This window comes from Rhinopithecus roxellana, chromosome 2, assembly GCF_007565055.1.
Source record: "Rhinopithecus roxellana isolate Shanxi Qingling chromosome 2, ASM756505v1, whole genome shotgun sequence".
NCBI lineage: Eukaryota > Metazoa > Chordata > Mammalia > Primates > Cercopithecidae > Rhinopithecus > Rhinopithecus roxellana.
This window is the reverse complement of record NC_044550.1, coordinates 117789347-117813153: the sequence shown is the minus strand read 5'-3', so window position 1 is coordinate 117813153 and position 23807 is coordinate 117789347. Positions and strand designations below refer to the sequence as shown.

At 40.0% G+C, this 23807-nt stretch overlaps 1 protein-coding gene across 1 annotated transcript; it reads right to left on the bottom strand.

Moving 5' to 3' along the window:
* Positions 1-1159: 1159 nt before the first annotated feature.
* Positions 1160-12176, bottom strand: SPATA4 (spermatogenesis associated 4). Its single transcript, XM_010384074.2, has 6 exons — positions 11855-12176; positions 9954-10083; positions 9453-9571; positions 9122-9342; positions 4997-5113; positions 1160-1389 (listed from the first exon to the last, which is right to left on the bottom strand). The coding sequence occupies exons 1-6, from the start codon at positions 12070-12072 to the stop codon at positions 1277-1279; spliced, it is 918 nt and encodes a 305-aa protein (XP_010382376.2). The 5' UTR covers positions 12073-12176; the 3' UTR covers positions 1160-1276.
* Between the last annotated feature and the right edge of the window lie 11631 nt (positions 12177-23807).

Below are 23807 nucleotides of genomic sequence, written 5' to 3'. Positions count from 1 at the left end.
TAGGTTCCACAGGATTCTTGGGAACTTACCATAGTCGGGCCATGAGTGATGAGCTCTTCCAGGAGATTGAACACAGCGCCAAGAGGACAAAGAAACTTACTATTTGACTCTACCCAAAACTAATCCTCTTCTGTGGATCTTTTTCATGACTGGGCTTCAAAGACTTGTTTCTCAAACCTTTTTCAAAGGAACTATATAGGTTAAAAATTACTCTCATAATTTTGTATTTTAGATTGTCCCATGAGAATGCAAGAAAACAGATACATTACTTATAGCTGGTTAAGATATGCATTTGACCTAGATCTCTTACCTCAGATAAAACTGGATTTTGAGCACATTCCCAGTAAGTTACCTGTATCATCAGGGCTTTCTTAGTCTTCTTAAATATTATCTATCCAAAAATGCAAAATTTAACAAGGAAGTCTCTGGAGGTAGAATTGCTAATAAAACAGTCTGAAATTTCAAAAATGCAGAAAAACTGGTAAGTTTAGCTGGAAATTGACATTAGTAATATTCATCTTGGAAGTCAAATGAGACTGTTAATGAGCTAGTATCAAAACATAAATAATACCAGTTGAAAATTTTTCACATATAAAATATAAAATTACCATGAATATATAAAAGATTATTAGTTTTTCAGGACATCAGTCTGCTTTTATTTCCCTTCAGTTAAAATATGGGGCATAGCAGCAACCAGTGGGAACTTTTTAATTGAACTAAATGTATTGCTAAACACCAGAACCAAGTTCCAAGAAAAGGATGATTTTCTTTCCCCACAACTTGTTTTCAATAGAAGGGACACCTGTCTTTTTAATGGTTTGAGTTCAGGCTGTTCTTAGAGATGATCAAGGTGTTCTATGGGCCAAAGTATAATAATCATTCAGAATAAAATTTAATTAATGAATGTGATATGGAACTATATAATAGGCAAAGCAGTAACTTTTAATTTCTAATAAGGAAAACGTTAAGAAGTAGATTCACCATTCCTGCAAAATTATTAGAAAGGACTCTTACTCATCATGGTGAATTATGTTTATACCTTTAAAATTATTTTTGCTCATTCTGTATTAATGTATTTAATTTTGTATTTTCAACAGTACCTGGCATAGGAGTTTAATAAACAAATTGAATGGAAAAGAAATGTTCTGTAACACAATTATGGAAAAGACACCACTCTATTTATTTTTGAAATACATTCAATACTGGGTGATTCTGTTTCTTTATTATGGCGAGAGATGATGGCATCATTTCTTCAAAGCCATTTGACAGGTGCTTTTCAAGGTTTCTTTTCCACGTTTCTGATAGGTTTCATAACAGAGTAATGAGAATGTTGTCCAGCTTGCTTCACATGTATTTCTCTATGTGAATTGCCACCATTACCTATATTTGCTGGGGCATTTAAATAAAATTAAAATCAATTCATGGTTACTAAATGTTTATACAAGCATCAACATGTCTAATATATCAAATATATGCAGAATGATTGGCAACACAGGTCGAGCACAGTTAATCTAAATGCCTGGTAAACAAGAATATTTAAATCACACATTATAGTACTCATGGATAAAAAAAAGTCTGAATGTCAGCCACTTCCAAAAGTCATCAGCCTAAAAATCTCCAGGGCTTATTTTGGTGCATCTGATACTGAATATGACCCAACTATTCTTAGATATTGCTTCAGAAAACAGCTGAGGCAACAGTAGCACAATTTTATACTTAGATTTGACAAACGTCCATGATTCATAATACAGTTTTTGGAACTCTGATTACACTGAGGCATTCCAGCTAGCCACCCAGACTCTTTAGGTCACTCAGTTCTAATGGGAGGGGCCAGTGGCAACTAAGACATCTATATTCCTTTGGCCCATAATTTTGCTAGATACTAAATTTAAGTAAACAAATAGAGGAACTTGAGTGTTATAAAAAGAAAAAAGCAAAGGTAATAACCTATATTATGATTAATTTTGGCCACCCTGTTTGATAATTAGAAGATTTTCAGATGAACAGCCTGTGATTTCAGTGTCATTATATAAAATCTTAGATGGTAACATAGAGTTAAGTTCCTACAGTCTAGTGTTTTTGCATCTCCTCCTTCCATTAACTATCAAACTGTGGTAGCTGACCTGAACTATTTACTCTACCCTCTTATCAGAAACTGAAAAGAAGTCCTTTGAACAAATTTAGAAAAAAAGATTTAACACTTAGTAGTTCTCATCTCAACCAAAGCTGAATCCACATCATTCATTCATTTACTGTGTGCCTAGATTAAGAGAATCCAAGTATATATCTGGATTGAGACAAGTAAAAAAAAATAAATGTATGTTCACCTTCCCATCCTGATCTACCTTGTCCAGTGAAGGCTTCCATAGAACCATCTCTTTTTCCAAAGAGAGCAAGACTATTGATGTGAAAGCGAATCATAAAAGAGCATCCAGAGAATCATAAAAAAGAGCAGTAGAGAATAAAATGGGAGGAGTTATTTATGGCAGCTTATACATTATTAAAATTGTAAAAGCAAAAATTCATTTTACTTGGAATCCTGATCTGAAGTAATGATAGCATGTAGTTTTCCTAAAAACTCGTATGTGAACCTTGAAGATTTTGAAAAAAGATAACAAAAATGAGAAATACTCTTTAGCAATTCAAGTATCAGCAGGCATCAATTTCGGTCTCTAGTCTATTTGCATCTCTTTCCTACACAGGAAGGAAGCCGTGCTGTGACTCATTACTACTGCTTTCTACCTTTCACTGCAGGTCCCAAAGCAGGTGGCCCTGCTCTTTCCCTGCCCCAGTGAAATTCAGTCAGTCATAAGGGGAACGAGGCAAGCAAGTGAAACACAAAAACAAAACTTACCTGCAGTTTCCTTTCCATACCTCCTGATCCCCTCCTCCCACGCTCACCCTACCACTGTGGCTTCACCTCCCTCCCTGCTGGAACTTTCACCACAAATGTCACCAACAGAAGAAGGTTAAGGCAGGCTGAAGGACAGGATATATTCCTGGAAGCTAAAGGGGAAACTAGGGATGCATTTTATTCATTGAGACATTTGTTTTGTTTTGTTTTGTTTTGTTTTGTTTTGTTTTGTTTTGTTTTGTTTTTTTGAGATGGAGTCTCGCTCTGTTGCCCAGGCTGGAGTGCAGTGGCGCGATCTCGGCTCACTGCAAGCTCCACGTCCCGGGTTCACGACATTCTCCTGCCTCAACCTCCCAAATAGCTGGGACTACAGGTGCCTGCCACCACGCCCGGCTAAATTTGTTTAATTTTTTTTTTATTTTTTTTTTATTTTTAGTAGAGACGGGATTTCACTGTGTTAGCCAGGATGGTCTCGATCTTCTGACCTCGTGATCCACCCACCTTGGCCTCCCAAAGTGCTGTGATTACAGGCGTGAGCCACCGTGCCTGGCCCATTGAAACATTGTTATCCACTTCCGTTGGATTCTATTATGCTTACTATGCCTCAGGTGGATGAAGAGTTAAAGGGATTTTGATGGGCTGGTCTGATGTTTGGACATTAAAAAGTGCTATGAGGAACACTAGTTATACAAGACCATTAAACAAAGCAAAACCAAATAGTGATGTGTGATCAAATAGAGTTTGGAAAACATTTCATTCTGCCTCTCTTCTCTTTAGTATTTACAATGCATATTAGCATATTAAAGGTTCTGAGAAATCATAAGGTTTTTTTTTTTGTTTTTTTGTTTTTGTTTTTGTTTAAAAAAAGGAAAATTGGCAGGGCTCTCAAAGACTCTATGTAAACAAAGAACTTTTATCCCCGGTGAAATGCCTCAACAGGTCAGGAAACATAATGTGTAGCAGAGGTCCACATACATTTTCTGTAAAGGGCTGGAGAGTAAATATTTTAGGCTTTGTGGTAGGCTTGCCAGATAAAATATAGGACACCTAGTTAAATTTGAATTTCAGATAAATAGTGAATATTTTTTAGTAAAAATATGTCCTAAATATGTCCTCAAAGGTATTTGTTGAATTGTCCTGTGTTTTCATTTGCTAAATCTGGCAACTCAACTTTCTAGGCTAGACAGTCACTTTGGCAACTACTCAAACCAACTGTTGTAGTGTCAAAGCAACCATAAATAAGCAAGGCATAAACTGAGCAGGAGTGGCTTTGTTCCGTTATTTATGAGCACGGGAACTTGAATTTCATAGCATTTTTACGTGTCAGGAATTACTATTATTCTTTTGATTTTTTTTTTTTTTTAACCATTAAATCCAAGCAGTTTAGGAGGCCGAGGAGGGCGGATTGCCCGAGCTCAGAAGTTCGAGACCAGCCTGGGCAACAGGGTGAAACCCCATCTCTAGTAAAATATAAAAAGTTAGCCAGGCGTGGCAGCGTGCATTGTAGTCCCAGATACTCAGGAGGCTGAGTCAGGAGAAACGTTTGAACCCAGGAGGTGGAAGTTGCAATGAGCCGAGATCGCACCACTGCACTCCAGCCTGGGTGACAGAGTGAGACTCCATCTCCAAAAAAAAAGTAAAAACTATTTTTAACTTGTGAACTACACAAAAATAGACAACAGGCTGAATTTGGACCGTGGGCTAGAGTTTGCTGTCGTATAAATGCTTTCCGAATTAACAGGGTTTAATCAAGTGACTTCTCGTAATACAACTGATTGAGAATTCTTAGTATGCAAGTATCTATATTTGTCTCAGGACTCACGGACTCATCTTCTGACTTCTAAAGAACTGAGCTTTCAAGTCTATGAGCCTGACGTTTTTTGGACTCGCCTATTTAAGCATAAATCAGAACTCAAATGGATCTGATTGTAGCAGGCTGGGGAGGGGGCAGTGACTTAGCGGACCACATGTTCCCTTCACTTACCATAAAGAACTGCATACCAATGTAATTGACAGTGTAGGACTGAAAGTTGACCTACACCAACATTTTAACTATTTAACCGTTTTTAAAAACTTTAATTGAAGAAAGTCAAGCAAAAAAAAAAACCAATCAATTTTAAGAAGCAAAGAGTTAAAACTTACGTAAAACAGGGGCAACTCTTCCTCTTGTAACTTTGGAATTATATCTGTGTCCAGAGGATTGAGCAGGAAGGTGATTGAGAGTAACTTCTCCCACTGTTGGTTTCACATCAAACCATTCTATAAAATATGAACACACAAGTTATTTCTTAAAAAGTCATAATGGCCATTGTCAAAGTAAGATGCCATAATTTAAAAATTAAGTAAATTATTTATTTCTGTTTATCATATTCCTGAGTAGTGTGAATACATAGATTAATAATCCCTCCCCGCATTGCTCACAATATATTTAATACACAAAATAATTACTTTAAAGGTAATATGCTTATGTTCCTGTTAGTCTTTGATAAGTTTCTATTCAATTATAAAGTATATACAAAAAGGTAAAGAAACAGTAAGTGTAATTCACTCCCATGAACTTGTGGAGTGAATACACCTAGGGTACCATCATCCAAATCAAGAAATGATGTATTACCAGTACCCCAAAGCCCCCTCATGTCTTTCCAAGACAGTATTCTAAAAGGAAAGTGCTATCCTGACTTCTATCATCGTAGGTTAGTTTTATCTAGTTTTATATTTGATAAAATCATACAGTATCTTTCATTTTGCAAACATTTTATACGATAAAAATTGTGAATTAAAATTATTTCCATGTTTCCCATATTTCCTTTTAACTAATCCTGTAAGCTGAAATACTTGGGCAATTTCCTTGTGCTTCTAAAGATCACTTCCTCCTCTGCATCTGCAGCTCATCCTTCACTGAGGCTTGAAGAAGTTGCTAAGTTAATTGCTACTCACCAGTCATACTCTATCAACACTAGACACAACTCTGGTCAGTAACATTGCCAGAACTATAATTATCATAATTAATTACTTTGGCCACAAATGAGAAACGTTTAAAATCAGCAGTCTCAGGAATCAAGACTGGAGAAAGAGTACTGTTCAAGATTTGGAAAGGTTGAGATGATCTGTAGCTAAAGAACAAATGTGTTCAAAAGACAACAGAGATGCAGGTTAGTTTTTACAAAGATAGACTTTTAAACAAAAGTCAATGATGTCTGATTTGTGGTGTTAAAATATAACTGGACAGAACTAAAATGCCAGACAACAAAAGAACTGAAAGGAGGTGAAGGGGTGGCAGGGAGCGATCAGTGTCATAGTGTTCTAAGGTCCTTGCAGTTTCAGGAAGAGAGTGAAGATATTAATTTTAGACTAAGATAAGTATGCATGCTAAAATGTATAGATTAGCACTAAAAAGAGCAGAGATTTAAAATGTTCAAAATTAGTGGGAAAAAAAATCTTTGGAAAAAAATTTGGTCCAAAAAAGAAAAGATAGGTAAGATGAAGACAAGAAACAGAAAAAGAGAGAGAGAAAAAAAAAAAAAAAACTCAAAATAGTATGTTAGATATGAATACATATAACAATGGGCAGTATTAATAAATTCATAACAATAAAACTTACTGTGAATGAAATGGAAACAACACTTCATAGAAGAACAAATTTTAAGACTTTACAAAGTATCAACACTAATTCTAAAGCAATAATAATTAAGACAAGATGCTGAAGTGACACACATGTAGACAAAGTTGAATAGAAGGCTCAGAAACAGACCCATACATATACGCCAACTGAAACACGAGAGGGCATTACGAATAAGTGAGGAAAGGATAGACTACTCAAAACGTGGGGCTGAGACAATCGCTTCTTCATGTGGATTGCAGATGAAGTAACAGCTTACAAGTTTTCACTTTAATCAATTTAAACTTTAAAAGGTTAAAACCTTAAAAGGTTTCACTTTAATCAATTTAAACATATGAGGATATATTTATAATCTCATTGTGGGAACAGTGTTAACTATGGAGCTTGTATTCGATTTTCATTCCTGCCATAACAAATTACCACAAATAGCATAACTTAAAACAGCCATTTTTATCTCACAGTACAGAAGTCTGGGTCCTCTATTTAGAGTCTCAGAGGCTGAAAGCAAGGTATTGGTAGGGCTGCATTCCTTTCTGGAAGTTCTGGGGATGAATCTTCTCCCAGGCTCACTCAGCTCGTTGGCAGAATGCAGTTTCTTAAGTTTGCAGGACTGAGGCCCCTGTTTTTTGCCTGGCTCTCAGCCCAAGGTAATTCTTTCCTCCTGGAAGCTGCACCACATACCTTCTCATGCTTTCCATGTTGTCTCTTGCAGCAATAGCAGACTGAGACCCTATCACGCTCCAGATCTCTTACTTCTCCTTCTGCTACATGTGTCTGATTCCAGTTGAAGAAAGATCTCTGCTTCTAAGGGTTTATGTGATTAGATCAGGTCTGCCTGAATAAGCCAGCATACACACCCTATCTTGGGGTCCATAACTTTAATTACATCTGCAAAGTCTCTTTTGCCATGTAAAATATCATATTCACAGGTTTCAGGGGCTAGGACATGGATAGCAGGGGGGCTTATTCTGCCTACTACAGAGTATCATAAAATCAACTAAACTTAAAAATATATATGAATGAAATAAAAAATAACATAAATATTATGTATAGGTAAATGAAATAAAGAATAATATATAAATAGTAAGTATAGTTTGGTGAGTTTTTTTTGTTTTGTTTTGTTTTTTGTTTTTGTTTTTGAGACGGAGTCTCGCTGTGTCGCCCAGGCTGGAGTGCAGTGGCACATTCCCGGCTCACTGCAACCTCTGCCTCCTGGGTTCAAGCCATTCTCCTGCCTCAGCCTCCCCAGTAGCTGGGATTATAGGCGCCCGTCACCACACCTAGCTAATTTTTGTATTTTTATTAGAGATCGGATTTCACCATGTTGGTCTGGCTGGTCGCAAATTTTTGACCTCATGATCCGCCTGCCTTAGCCTCCTGAAGTGCTGGGATTACAGGTATGAGCCACTGCGCCCGGCCTAGATTTTTAAATCAAGGAAATTACAAACAAAGGCAGCAGGATGGTAGTCACCCTTGGAAGGGAATGTGGAGAATGCAGTCCGAGGACACAAAGGGGAAGGTAAAGGCATTAGTAACGTTCTATTTTTTTAACCTGCGTAGGGATATACAAATGTGTTTTCATCGTTAGTCATCTTCTTTAAATTGTACATATACATTATGTACTTGCATGTGTGATAAATATCACAGCGAAATGTTAATGTTTAAAAACATGCAAAATGTTTCCAGATAAAATTCTCCACATTAATAGCCTGAATTATTTCTTTACTCATGAATTCATGAGTAAAGCCAGAGATGAGAAAAATCAAGGAAGAGAAAACAAAATATAAGACATGGAAGAGTGGACAGAGTAAGGAAGGACCAAACCTAAAATATCCATCTCACAATTTTAGGAGATGTTAAAATTGGTGCTTTCCTCTCTTGCTAGAAACCAGAGAGAAAATGGTTTTCGTCAGAAAAAGTTCACAGGTGAGAGAAATCCTAATGACCTACATCTGCCTCTTTTCCTGAATGGGTGCCACAGAAATGATGTGCTCTCTATAGATGTCTGGAATCAAGTGAAATAAGATTTCAATACATGAGTGGTATCCTGAGTAACTGCTAGAAAAACAAACAAACAAATATAGAGCGAAAGTTCAATTACTCTGCCACCTGCCAGTGATTCTGGCAAATGCAGATGGCAAATGCTTTGTTTGGGTACTTAGAGAATGATTTCAGTGGTATCTCTGGAAAGTTGCCATGATAGTCCCAACCTGCTCTACCATCTACATCCGAACAAGCCTACTATGGAAAGGATAACATTGTCCACACTGTAGACAGCATCCACAGTGAATCATGGTAATCCAGGCTTTTCCCAAGGGATGAGTGTCCTGTTTAACTTTTAAACTCCTTAGTTACTTGATATGTGAACTTATTTCTTGTGAAAGTTTACATGAATCTTTCATAAACATACATTTTTCTAAAAGAAGTGTCTGTATACTATGTTAACCTATGCCTTCATCAAAAAAATTGATTTATAAACCACTCCAATGCTAATAAATCATTTCACTGCTAGCCTTAAAGAAGTAATTACCCTTTAAACCAGTTACAGAAGATGGCAAAATGGGCCAGTGCAGACATTTCTTTCATCTGTGCTCAAGAATAGCCTGACAGAGCTTGGAAGAACTCAGCCGTTTCCAAGGAAAACTTACCTGGATTCAATTTTCTGCCTAATTTTCTTTGCAACATATGTAAAAGGATGAGGAACTCTGCTTTCAGTTCATTGTTCAGCATGTTGGGATTGCTTAGTAATTCTGATAACCTAATGTTATCTTTAATAGACTTTGAAGCTGTAGACCTGGAAACCAGGGGTAAATGCATCTGGTAACTATAGTCCGTGAAATTCACAAAGTCATCCTGGATACTTTTAATTCTGGAAATAAAAAAGAAAATACTGTTGACAAGCAACATTTTAGTAATGAGATTTATATTATCAAAAGTTTCACATTAAATTGCATTACTAGGAAATTACAAAGAACTTACTCTCGATGTGTTAATAAAGTGTAAACCTCTTCTATCAATATTTCAGGCACTCCAGCTTTACAATGAATTGTTCCATGGATTAGTTCTTTAGGTAATTTAAATTTTTTTCTTGCCAGGAACTTTAATAGTAGAAAGAAAATGTTTTTATCATAAGAAATTCTATAAAAATCTCCAAGTACCATGAATTCACTTTAATCACCCTTTTATTTACCTATCAAGTCATTTTTTTGTGTTTAATGCATTAGTTATTAAAAGATAATATTCAGCAGGGAAACCAATCAGTATTTATCATGCTAATGGAAATCATTATGCTCAGTTTCATAGGTGACTCATGACATAAACAGTTGGAATTTAATAAACTTTGTGATACACAGGAACAAACTGCCAATTCAGCATCACACAGTCACACACACACACACCTGTAGAGATCCAGGAAATTAGGATGGCACACTTTAAAACAAACATCTTCACAGTTAAAAGTGTAAATGATTGCTAACATACCTTCTCCAACTGTGCCCAGTTATCCAACTTGACTTTTAAAGAGGTCCCATTTTCAAAGGATGATAATTCAAGTTCCCAGGGGAAATATATACTGAATATTTCTGCAATTAGGAAGCCATTTGAAAAATCTCTGATCCATGGCAATTAGGAAATGAAATAAAGTGTAGTTAATTATGCAGTTTGTATTATAATTAACACTAGCCTAATATTCCATACTAAAAGTATCTTGTTAAATGAGTGTTGTTGGATCACTGCTCTAAGGAGAACCTACTGTGGAATTTCGCTAAGATTATGTACACTTCAAAGGCTTTGGTGTTCTTTTGATGAACCCAACCTGTTGATTTGTATTGAATCTGCATTTCAACAAGATTTCCAGGTGATTCATATGCACTTTAAAGTTTCAGAGGCATCTTTGTAAGAAATACTGAAGACAAATTAGTAAACTAGTCCCCCGCTTATCTGCAGTTTTGCTTTCTGCAGTTTCAGTTACCTTGGGTCAACCACAGTCGGAAAATATTAAACGGAAAATTAAAGAAATAATGTGTAACTTTTAAATTGTACTCTGTTCTGGGAGTGTGATGAAATCTCCCTGCCTGCTCTGTGTTGCCTAGGATGTGACTCCTCCCTTTGTCCAGAGTCTCCACGTTGTAGACATCAGTCACCTTTTAGTTATCAGATCAACTGTACAGTGTGATGTGCTTGTGTGCAAGTCACTCTAATTTTGTTTCATAATGATCCCAAAGTGCAAGAGTAGTGATGCTGGTGATTCAGATATGCCACAGAGAAACCATAAAATTCTTCCTTTAGGTGAAAAGATGAAAGTTCTTGACTTAATAGAAAGTTGTAACAATGGTTAGAATGGTAGGAATGAATCTTATATTCCTGAAATATGAAGAAAAAGAAATTCTTGATAGTTTCACCATCACACCTCAAACTGAAAAGCTTTCAGCCACAGTGTGTGATAAGTGCTTAGTTAAGATTTTTAAAAAGGCATTAAATTTGTGGATGGAAGATATACACAGAAATGTGTTCTGACAGAGGGTTCTGTAGTATCCACAGTTCCAGGCATCCACTGTCGATCTTGGAACCTATGCCTCTCTGATAAGGAGAGACTAAACCAGAGTTCTGCAAAAGATTCATTGCCTTAATTTTTATAGAATTTAGTTTGGATTCCCAGAGCAAATATTAACTGCCACTTACGTACAAAGTGCCTACAATTAAGCAGCAACTTTAAAAACTTGTCGATAACTCTCAAACTAGATGCCATCTCTGACAGAGGGTAAACTGATCCTTACCAGTATATATATATATATTTGAGACAGAGTCTTACCCTGCCACCGAGGCTGGAGTACAGCGGCGTAATCTCAGTTCACTGCAACCTCTGCCTCCTGGGTTCAAGAACTCTCCTGCCTGCAGCCTCCCCAGTAGCTGGGATTACAGGCACCCAGCACCATGTCCGGCTAATTTTTGTATTTTTAGTAGAGATCGGGTTTCAGCATGTTGGTCAGGCTGTTATCAAACTCCTGACCTCAGGTGATCCGCCTCCCTCGGCTCCCAAAGTGCTGGGATTACAGTCATGAGGAACTGTGCCTGGCCATCCTTACCAGTATTAATGCCCAATGTCACTAAAGAAAAAGCTTTGACTATTTTAGTATTTTTTGTAGTCACCAAAGCATTCTATATTGTCTACAATTTAATGATTGCTTGATTGAGTAAACAAAATGTTTCTTGATATTTTGTTAAAGCCTTGCTCCCTAATAGTATTTTCGTGTGTATGCGTGGGTGAGGGGTCTTGATTTGAAACATAAGCCAGGCCAGGGTAGGCAATCTGAGGTCTGGCAGGCGGCGGAAAGCAGGTGGGGCGCCCACCGAAGGGGCCTAGGCCTGGCTTACTCAAGCACCTGTTGATGTTCCTGGGGAAGAAGCTGAGATCCAGACCCTGAAGCCAACGCAGAACGGAACGAGACAGGTGGGAGGTCTTCGGGGCATGCGGATAGACCAGACACTTCTTAGGCCTCCCTCGGATGGGAGCTGCTAGCTGTGGCGAAAGTGACGGTGACTTGGCTAGGGCTGCCGCCGTCAGTGTCAAATACCCTTTTCCCCGGCCGGCCGCAGCCATAGCGCTTTCTGGGTTGCTACGGCAACAGCAGAAGGCAGGGCTGGGCCTTAGAGCTGGCGGGGCGGCCTCGTGGGGGTGCGGCGGAGTCTTATGGGTCGGGACATCAGCGCCTGCGCAAGCGCTGCCGCAGCCGCCGGTGCTGTCGCTTTACTCCGACTTTGGAGCGCGGAGCAGGGTACTGAGGCATGCAAAGCTGTGGGCCCAGTGGTGTGGCCGCGGTCTGGGGAGTGTAAACCTTAGGCAGAACTTTCAATCTCAGATTTAGTTGGCCTCAATGTTAACCTATTTAGAGTTTTTTTTTTCCCCCCCTTCTGTCATTGTTCATAAGTTTTATATTTTAACTATTGTTGGTTTCTGCCCAGCCAAAGGCCTATGTTCAGTCCTCTAGTTAGAGGAGTGGTGTGAGAAGACTCCAGAGGCCGAGATAGTTTTTGTTTGGGGATTGGAAGAGATGGGGGAAAAAAATCTTTAAAATAGAAATGAATGCCCACAAAATTTGGCATAACTATTTCCTTAATTATTGCACTATTTGTCAATATTAATATTTGAAAACGATATGTAGGTTAGATTTTCACACTTAATTAAAACATCCTAGTAGGCATAATTCCTTCGTTAATTCAACAGATGTGTACTGAATCCATATTATGTGCCAGGCACTCATCTAGTCACTTGGGCTCTATCTGAACACAAAACAACTGCAGAGTTGGCACAGGCAATTATAAATATGTAAGCATAATTATTAAAATCCATTAAAAATTTTTACAGCCAATTTTTTTTTTTTTTTTTTTTTTTTGCTTGGCAGGGCACAGTGGCTCATGCCTGTAATCCTAGCACTTTGGGTGGTGGAGGCGGGAGGATCATTTGAGCTCAGGAGTTCAAGACCACCCTGGGCAATACAAGGTGGAGAGGCTTTTGCTAAAAAAAAAAAAAAAAAAAAAAAAAAAAAATAGCTGAGTGTGGTGGTGCACACCTGTAGTCTCAAGTACTCCAGATGCTGAGGTGGGAGGATCACTTGAGCTCAGGAACTTGAGGCTGCAGAGAGCCAGGTGACAAAATGAGGCCCTGTGGATACATACATGTGGTAAAATATGGGCTAGATCTTGATAATGATATTATGTAATATTTTTAATGTTTATTCATATGCATGCTTATTAATAAAGTAAACCAATGTGTTCTGTATATGATTTAAAAAGAAAACCCAAACTGAAGCTATGTAAGTGTTTTCTGTTAGCCTAAAAATGTTTTAATGAATGATTCATTCATTCTATAAACTTTTTTTGAGGAACTATCCTGGGGTATGTGCTAGATCTTTGCTATCCAATGTGGTAGCCACTAGCCACATGTGGCTATTTAGACTTAAATTTAAATAAATTCAGTTCCACTGGCTACATTTCACCTGCTCGATAGCCATATGTGACGAGTGGCTGCCATGTTGGATAGCACAGACACAGCACTTCCCATCACTACAGGAATTTTGATTGGATAGTTCTGTGCAGCAGATCGTTTATAAGAGATACAGACATAGAAATATCAGTGAAAAGATTGCATACCCTTAAAAGCTCTGCCATGGTAAACATATGTTAGCACCGGAAAGGAAGCAAATACTTTGGCCTGGGAGAGTGTAAGAAGTCCTCTCAAAAGAGATGACCATTAATTTGATCTTAGAAGGTGGTATTTTAAGCTGATTAAGATGAAAGCTTTGAATAGCCGTTTCTATTGTGAAAGGAAGTTAAATCTTGGGATCCCCCCCGACTCCAAATCACTAAAGGGAAAAGTCAAAGTGGGAACTGCTTAGGGCAAACCTGCCTCCTCTTCAGTCACCCCTCTGCTCACTGAGCTAAATGCATACCTGATTGCCTCCTCTGGAAAGGCCAATCAGAAACTCAGCAGAATGCAATCCTTTGTCTCTTGTCTACCTGTGACCTGGGAGTCCCCTCCCTGCTTGAGTTGTCCTGCCTTTGCTTCTAGTTGTCCCACCTTTTCCAGACCAAATCAGTGTTCATCTTACATATGTCGATTGATGTCTGCTGTATCCCTGAAATGTATGAAACCAAACCGCTCTGCCCACCTTGGACGCATGGCAGGACCTCCCGGGGCTGTGTCATGGGTGCTCATCCTCAACCTTGGCAAAATAAACTTTCTAAATTAACTGTGACCTGTCTCAGAGTTGGGTTCACACTACCTTTTATTAGCTATATGTCTTTAGACAAGTTATTTAACATTTTTATTTGTAAAATAGGGAAATAAATAGGATACACCACAAAGTTGTAGAGATTAAATAAGTGAAATCTATAAAGAGCCTGAAACAATGGGCAGCACGTAGTGCTCAGTAAGCATAGATGACTGCTTCAAAGGTGATCTTGGAAATTTAGTTGGATGATGAAGGGGGAATTTCACACAGAATGACTGATGGGAGCAATTGCATAGAAATATGAGGGGTTTTTGAAATGAGTTTTAGTAAATAACGGAACGCATTAGGGTTACAGAGAGTGTTTTGGTGTTATCAACCAAAGAAACATTATCAACCAAAGGTTTAGATGATAATGGCTAGAGAAGTAGGTTAAGTCTATAGGTTGGGGTTTGTTTGTTTTTGTTTTTGAGACAGAGTCGTGCTATTACCTAGGCTGGAGTGCAGTGGAGTGCTCAGGGCTCACTGCAGCCTTGACCTCCTGGACTTAAGTGAACCTCCCGCCTCAGCCTCTCATCTCAGTCTCCCAAGTAGCTGGGACTACAGGTGCGAACCACAATGATTGGTTGGTTTTTAAATTTTTTGTAGAGATGGGTCTTGAACTTGTGGGCTCAAGGAATCAATCCTCCAGCCTTGGCCTTCCAAAGTGCAGCAATTACAGGCATGAACCACCACGCACAGGTAGATTGGGGCTTCATTGTAAGCAGTTTTGCTAAAGAGTTAGAAATATTCCTGTAATCAATATGCCAATTGTTAAGCAAATACATCCTCATTCCAAGTGTGACCTTTCCCTCTAGCTTGTTAGGTCCCAGGATAGGGTAAAGAAATTACCTAAGTCATTTCCATCTGATTTAACCAAAGAGGACAACTTCCCTCCGGATGGATGTTATGTACTAGTGTATGAGCTGGTGCATGCACAACAGAGTAAGACTAGCTGCGTAATTTGTAGGGCAAAGTACAAAATAAAAATGTGAGCTTATTGATCAAAAATTAAGAATTTCAAGATGATAGCGGATCCGTAAAAGCAAGCATGGGGCTCCTCTAAGTGTGGGGCCATTAACACTGAGTCCAGCTTAGTGTTAATAAAGAGGCATGGAAAAAAAGCATGTTAATCACGTAATTTGTCCTATACAACTCAAGAAGAAAGTTTGTGAGATTTTAAAAAATAATCCTTTTTTTCCCCCAGAGAGAATGTGACTGAAAGGGTAAAATTACTGTCTTTCATTTCCTTAGAAAGGGACCATTTCGCTGACAATTAAATTGAGTTCTTCCTTACAAGGAGTAATGTTTTACCTTAGCCAATGTGTCATTATGTACATAATGAATATGGTTCTACAGAATAATTTGAAACATAATGATGAGAAGTGCTGACTTCACTTTGAGAGAGATGCCTAAAAAATTATAAGGTAGTTAGGAAAATATTTATTACTGTCACACTGGAAGGGAGGTCACAAGCCCCACCAGCTTCTGAATGTCTAAGTCCAACCCAGGCTTGCAGGTCTGGTCTCTGAGGTGTGCAAGCTGTGCAGCCTGGGAGGCTCCATGCCTAGAAGGGGTCCGTGCTTGGAGCCAATTACAGCGTTGGTCCCATTCTGCAATGATACTGTAAATCCGCACTTCCTTTAATACCCCTCTGCACACAGCAAATATGTCTTCAGGTGTTTGCATATCAAAGGAATTACATCTGTTGAAGTCACTGAAGGATTCCTCTACATTGCTCGCTCTCAGTGGGGCAAATTTGCCCCCAGGGGACATTTGACAATGTCTAGGGACACCTTGATTTTCACAACTGGAGGGAGAGGGGACAGGGCGGGGTGCTGACAACTTGGGGGAGGGAGCAGATTGCTGATATCTGGTGGGTGAAGGCCAGGGCAGCTGCTGGACATCCGACAGTGCACTGGACAGTCTCACACAATAAGAAGTATCTGGCTCCAAATGTTCACAATGTGGAGGTTGAGATACTCTGTTTTAGATTAACTCAAACTTGCAAAAGTGTGCTGCTGAGTGGGAGATGGGGACTCCAAGGTGAGGATGGTGCTGTGAACAGACGGTGTGGGTTCCTGTGAAGTCTCCAGGGAGAACACAGTGAAGGGAAGAGGGTGGCCCTCACATACCTGAGGACGGAAGGTGGGTGATGGGCGGGCAATGTTAGAACTGAGCTCCACAGTCACTTATCCCGCCTCGGGAGGTGGAGAAAGGAGAACAAACAGCATGTGCATTTATGGATAGTGCGAACTGTGCTAAGAAGCAAAGGTTGAAATTATGCAACATCGTTGCAGACCTTATGAATATTTTACTTCCTGCTCTTACTAACCATTACTACAGCTAGATGACAGAGTTCATGCAAAGCTGGCCCTGCTTATCATGAACAGGTCTTAGGAGTAAGCTACTCTGCTGAATTATAAAGAGTCTCAAAAACATGCTCCCTTCCCTCCTGCATTCTGAAACAATTTTCAGATAAGACAAAAGATCAAAGCAGTTGGAAAAAAACCCTCAAATCTGTCACTGATGGAGTTGTTATTTGAGAAGGTGGCTTACGTCCATGGGCAAGCATCTTCCTAATATTCAACTCCAGGTCTAAAATGAAGCCCCTCCTAGTCACAGGCTTCTGGGACCTGGATTCAGGTAGAATCAGCTGCTGTCAAATGCACGGTTATAGAGAAGCAGAACAAAGCATTTGCTCCCTGTGGCAGCTCAGACCAGGTAGGGAGAGGAAGGGGTTAGACACGCTCAGTTCTCCTTCTAGTTAACCAATCCCATTCAGTTGCTCCCTCTCTTGTAAGAATGGGGACTACTGCAGGTGGCAGTTATGGAGGATGGGGCTGGGGGAGTGAGGACAGAACCCTGGAGCGCTGTGCTGGTGGGGCTCCCTACACATGGGAGAGTACAATAGGAATGGGAGAAAGATGCCATCCTGCCCACCTTGCAGACAGGATCAGTGTGCAGTCAGCTACTCCCTTTGGAGAGAGGGGACCCAGCTTGATGAAACCCCTCCTTATTGTCATGAGAACAGAGGGGCATGGGGTTGAGGGAGGAGCAACTAGAAGAAATCCTTGCCATATATGGAACTGCTAAGGTGCACAGGCTTCATTTTCAAAACTCCTCTTGAATAAGCAACTGAAGTTGGGGACCCAAAAGGTGACGCATCACGTCCAGAATGCTAGCTTCATCCATTGAGGGGAAGGAAGTGGCTAAGAATCCAGCCTAAGCGCAAGTATGGGAGAGGGAGAGATGGAGTCCCTGCTTCCTTCCACAATATCCCCCAGCACCTCCATAAAACCCAATTCTTTCTTTTTAAAAGCCTGTCATGGAGGGTTAATTCCATCTTGTATATTGGTAAAGGGAGATTGGAAAACAGTATTTTCTACAGGTCTTTATTTCCTTTGTTCTATCAGGTATGCTCACACCATGATAAAGCAAGTCTGAAGGTCTGTCCTGCCGTGTGATATACCCTGGTCTACTCCTGCAGGGAAGCAGCCTTATTCCTCATTCCTCTAATTTCACATATTCTCTCCCTACACTGCTCATGTTGAATATTTTTACAGGGTCCCCCCTGTAGAAACCTGTCCTGATATCAAATATCCTGACTGACTACCTCTTCTACCCTGGATCAATAAGGGATCCCTTTTCTGATTCTCTTGATCCTCCCCTGTTTGATGTCAAGTCTTATGCCCACCAAAACCCCCATCCTTTTCTTCCTTGCGTCTTTGGGAATCTTCATCATTTAGTTCTCTAGCATGCTGTTAGTGTTCTGGCACAAAAACACTAATACCTCTGGTTTTTAGGAACTGGACTGAATCAGTTTTACTTGCTCCCCGTGGGTAGCTCAGATCAGGTAGGCAGAAGACGGGGCTATGCATGTTCCCTTCTCCTTCCAGTTAACCAATTCCATTCAGCCATCCCCTCTGTTGCGAGGTGAGGGGTGCTGCAGGTGGCAATGATGGAGGACAAGGACTGGGGGAGTGAGGACAGAGCTTGAGGGTACTGTGCTTGTGGAACTCCCCTGACATGGGAGAAGAAAAATGGAAAAAAGATGCCATCCCGCCCACCTTGCAAATGGAATGAATGTGCAGCCAGTTACAGCCCTTCATCATGCAGCCTGCAGGAATCCACTTAGAACAGCAATTCCACTGGATGTTTTCTAATGTATGTGTAGGGCATTTATATTCTCTAAAGTTCTCTCTTGAGCAATTCCTTTGAGAGGATATCAAAAGGAAAGATCCTGATATATTGGCTTTAAAAAGTTACATTACTGGTCTGGGCATGGTGGCTCACACCTGTAATCTCAGCACTTTGGGAGGCCAAGGTGGGTGGATCACCTAAGGTAAAGAGATCAAGACCAGCCTGGCCAACATGGCAAAACAACATCTCTTCTAAAAAATACAAAAATTAGCTGTACACAGTGGCAGGCACCTGTAATCCCAGCTACTCAGGAGGGTGAGTCAGGAGAAACACTTGAACCCGGGAAGTGGAGGTTGCAGTGAGCAGAGATTGCACCATTGCACTCCAGCCTGGGAGACAAAGCAAGACCTGGTCTCAGAAAAAAAAAAAAAAAAAAAAAAAAAGTTACATCACTGGCCTGCAAGAGACAGAGATTTTAGAGCTCTGCCCTCACCAGATTCGAGCTTTTAATTGTCTTCTCTCTGGAGCTATAAAGATAATGATTGTTGGCAGTAAGAGTTACTGGGTCACCATTATTTGCATCAACTGCCAAGGCACAGCTGCCAGCTCCCTTCCTAGGGCACACAATTCACCTCAGTGCTTACTTTCCCCATTGAGACGCACTTTGGCTGCTCGGACCTATGGACTTCCTTTTAAATATTTTAATTGCTGACTGTAAGTTGTTCCATATAACCCATAAAAGGAACCTCCATGCCAGAGCTCGTGAAGCAGCTAATGAATCCCAAAATAGTGTTTGCACAATAGGAGAATGTCTTCCCTCAGGGCTATTCCTTACATATTCATGTATTTGCCTTTATAGGAAGGACCACGTGGGATTAGCACAGGAGAAAAGCATTAATTGCCTTCCCAAAACAAATATTCCTGTAATAGGTTATATCACATTTTTATTCCTGCTTTCTCCCACCTTTAGTATGTATATTTTGGACCTGCTAAAAATGACCATCTACCCGGGCATGGTGACTCTGTTCTTAGACCTTGTTGTCTAGGGTCCAGTCTGACAAGGACAATGATGACAGAAAGATTGAGCCTTTCGATCTCTGTTGATAACGTTTTGCTGGCTTAAGACCAGTTAAGCAGTTGTATCTCCGTCTTCCACAAGGACGAAATTAGAAGTTTCAAGGTCTCTTGAGGCCTAGGCTCGAAATTAACCCAACATCACTGCTACTCAATGTCTTAGTCACAGAAAGAGACAGGACCCATCTAAATGCAAGACATGGGGAATGTGCCCGCTTCTCTTGTTGGGAGGAGAAGGCCAGTGACATTGCAAAAGACTGCACAGGAGGAATTATTGTCAATATTTTGCAACCAATCTACTCCTGTACCTCTGTTTCCTTTAAGTCTTAATGGAATATGATTTGGTTTGATGCGGTAATTTTTCCACAAAAATTCAAGAGAGTAGAGGGAGAAGTTACATTTGCAAGTAGAAAAGTTAGGCTTTTCTTTTGTCAGGGGATGTGTAAGTTTGTATCTCTTATCTTTTTATTTTGATTACTTGTATATTTTAGTTATCTCTTTTTGTTTCATCCAATAGAGACTCACTGATACTCTTCAGCATAATTGGAGGGAATTGGGTGTTATCTGAAGTGCCAAAGAGTTCATATTTAGTGCTCATCTCTTCTGGTGTCCTGCCAACTCTGAAAGTTCCATGATTCTCCACAATTCTGAAAGTTCTGTGATCCTCCTACTTTTGCTGTTGTGGCAATTGGCTTCAGGTTGGGCTGCTTCAGACAGGTGGAAGGGCAGGTAAGTGAACAAGGAAAGTCTTTGAAAAGTCTGTCCTTAGAGACCGCAGTTTCACTTTCTATGCCATTTTGCGGCTCTCTGGGTCTCATTTGTTATGTCTCATATCTCTCTGTTAAGTGCTTTATGGGATATTCAATTTTTCAGCACCTCACATCAGAGCACCTCCTTGTCCCAGCTTGTCTTTCAAACCCCTGCCACACACCACAAGTCACCTGCCGGCCTGTCGTCTGCTCTTTTGGGAAATGCCCAAGCATCTCTGAAGGGAGTGGTACATGATTCACATTACATGTGCTGGACTTGGCAGTGGCTGTAGGTGTGGCAGATTTTTAAGACATACTTTGTTCAGTAAAGATGAATAACTTTTGGGTGAATTTATTTTTATTAGTGTGTTTGAGAAAGCCAGTCTAGTCTGATTGTAGAATTTGGGTTGCGTTCTAACCCTAAGTCCCAGATTCCACCCATTGTGGGAGGGATTGTCACCTAACATTGCCTGGTGGAGGGGAGTGAGGGAGAGCTCTGTGGTAACTGTCCCAAAGGACCTGAATCCGTAACTGTCCCAAAGGACCTGAATCCGGGTTCCTAACTCTGCAGATGTCTCCACTTCAAATAATAGAGCCACTCTCTTTACCCACGAAGTCTTAACTTCAAGCTTTGCAGTAGGGAGACTGATTAAGGAAGCCGAAGCCGCTGAATTCTTTTAACATCTCCTTTCTCTTGTTCCCACTCTACGAGAAAGGGTGCTATTTTTCCACACACAATCACACACATCACTAGTGGGCAGAGAAGAAAAGAACTTTTGTGTTTCAAGCTAATTGAAGAAGTATGTGATGGCCTTTAAGGGGAAGGAAATGTTGATGAATCTTTGACTGATGAGGAGGGATCTGTGAACATGACACAGCTCCACCTACAATAAATTCAGAGCCTACAAAGGAGGCAGACAAGCAAATAAAAGTTTGTCCTATAGTACTAGGGATGTGATTAGAAAAGGCCTGCACAGGGTCCCAAAGAGAATAGATGGGTGTGCAACCCAGACTGGGGGATGGTGAGGAAGGTTTGGCTGGGCGAAGGGTGAGGAAGTTTTCTTGGAAGAGTGATTTTTTAGCTAATTGTTGGTGGGAATGCAGCAGTTATTAAGATAGAGGATGGAGAAGGGTGTGTTCCAGGCAGAGGGAAGAGCATTTGTAGTGGCAAGGAAACAAAATGAGCTCTGGAAGGATCTGGTCTGTGTTTTGACTTTCACATTAGGAACTTTCTTTTCTTTCTTTTCTTTCCCTTCCTTCCTTCCTTCCTTCCTTCCTTCCTTCCTTCCTTCCTTCCTTCCTTCCTTCTTTCTTCCTTCCTTTCTTCTTCTTTCTTTCTCTTTCTCTTTTCTCTCGCTTCTTTCCTTTTTCTTTTCTTTTTTTTTTTTTTTTTTTTGAGATGGAGTCTCGCTCTGTTGCCCAGGCTGGAGTGCAGTGGCCAGATCACAGCTCACTGCAAGCTCCACCTCCCGGGTTCACGCCATTCTCCTGCCTCAGCCTCCCCAGTAGCTGGGACTACAGGCGCCCGCCACCTCGCCCAGCTAGTTTTTTGCATTTTTTAGTAGAGACGGGGTTTCACTGTGTTAGCCAGGATGGTCTCGATCTCCTGACCTCGTGATCCGCCTGTCTCGGCCTCCCAAAGTGCTGGGATTACAGGCTTGAGCCACCGCGCCCGGCCCCTTTTTCTTTCTTTCTTCTTTCCTCTTTCTTTTATTTCTCTTCTTTCTTCCTCTCATTTATCTATTTATTCTTTCTTTCTTTCTTTCTTTCTTTCTTTCTTTCTTTCTTTCTGTCTGTCTGTCTGTCTGTCTTTCTTTCTTTCTTTCTTCTTTCTTTCTTTTTGAGACAGGGTCTCATGCTGGAGTGCAGTGGTCTGGTCATAGCTCACTGCAGCCTCAACTCCTGGGCTCAAGTGATCCTCCTGCCTCATTCCTTCTGTGTAGCTGGGTCTACAGATGCACACCACTGCCCAGCAAGAGCTTTCTTAAATCAGTGCAAATGTCCTTTGTGATCTGTCACCTAATCACTGCCCCATATCACCTGCCTAACTCTCCTGACACACTTGAGTCTCCCAGAGGACAGGAGCATATGCATGCTCCCACCACAAAGTGGATTTCACAGATGTCTCCTGGAACTTAGATGCCATTCCAGGAAGAAATGGCACAGGCCGAGTGTGGGGTGGATGACAGGGGTAGGGGGTGGAGGGGTAGAGGTTTGAATTGACTGAAAAGTTTACCTGAAGAGATTAAGAAAGCACTGAGTTGACTGAGTTTATCCAGGAATTTCCTGATTTCTCTCGGTGGAAAGGAAGCTTGGAGTAAAAATTAAATTCTGTTCAGAATAATAAACTTTTTTGCAAACCTGAACATGTGATTTATAAAATTTCTACACACAATATGTTTTTCATAAACCAAAAAATAATTTTTAAAATGTATTTGAATTCCCCCATCCTTATTAAAAGACTCAGTGAATTTGAACACAGACCTGAAAATGGGAAGGAAACCTATCATTTAAAAAATGTGAAAACTGGCTGGGTGCGGTGGCTGGTGCTGCAATTCCAGCATTTTGGGTGGCCAAGGTGGGTGGATTACTTGAGGCCAGGAGTCCAAGACCAGCCTGGTCAACACAGTGAAACCCTGTCTCTACAAAACATACAAACAATTAGCCGGGTGTGGTGACACACACCTGTAATCCCAGCTACTCGGGAGGCTGAGGTGGGAGAATCATTTGAACCCAGGAGGCAGAGGTTGCAGCGAGCTGAGATTTGAGACTCTGTCTCAAAAGAAAAAAAAAAAAAAAAAAAAAGCAAAAACTGAGACCTATGCAGCTGAAATGAAATGATTTGCTTAAGGTCATGGGTCAGATGAGCTAGTAATGCACTGAATTTTCTTAACAAATTTTCTTCCATCGATCTTGAAAGTGTAAGAAAGTTCAGTTAGGTTTTTAAGAGAAAGGACTAACCTTAAAATAAGCTAAATTCTAAATGATAATGATAGAGAAATTGAAGTAAAAATGTGGGAATAATCCAAGGGAAAGGATAATTTTTAAGTTATTTTGTAGCTGGATCACTACTCAGTTGAGCTCAGTGCTATGATGGAACAATGAAAGCCTTCTGCTCTAAAGAGGCCTTTCTTTTCTACTACCTATTTAGTTTCTCAGAAACACCAACTATATGCTGTGGTTATAAAAACAATAGAATTTAATTACTTTTTTCATCCAAAAAAATTGTGTCAACAGTATCTATCTATAGTTATTGTTTTACTAAATTTCTTAAATCTTTTGTCACATAGTAACTCTTTTCTTTTACTTTGTGAAATTTTGTCCTTGAACTTTAATGTATGTGTATACATATATATATAAAATATGTGTGTATAATAATATATGTATTAAATATCACATATATTATATGTATTATATGTCACATATATATAAAATATGTTTTGGATTAGAAGGCCTTTGAGGTATCTGGTTTTTATTCTGTGCTACTCTTTCTTAATGCTCTTGATTCAGTGATTTGGAAATAGGTGGTGAAAAAAATTAGTGCAACTGAGTCACTCCATGACCTTCATTAAAAAATAAAATAATGAGACACACACAAAGTG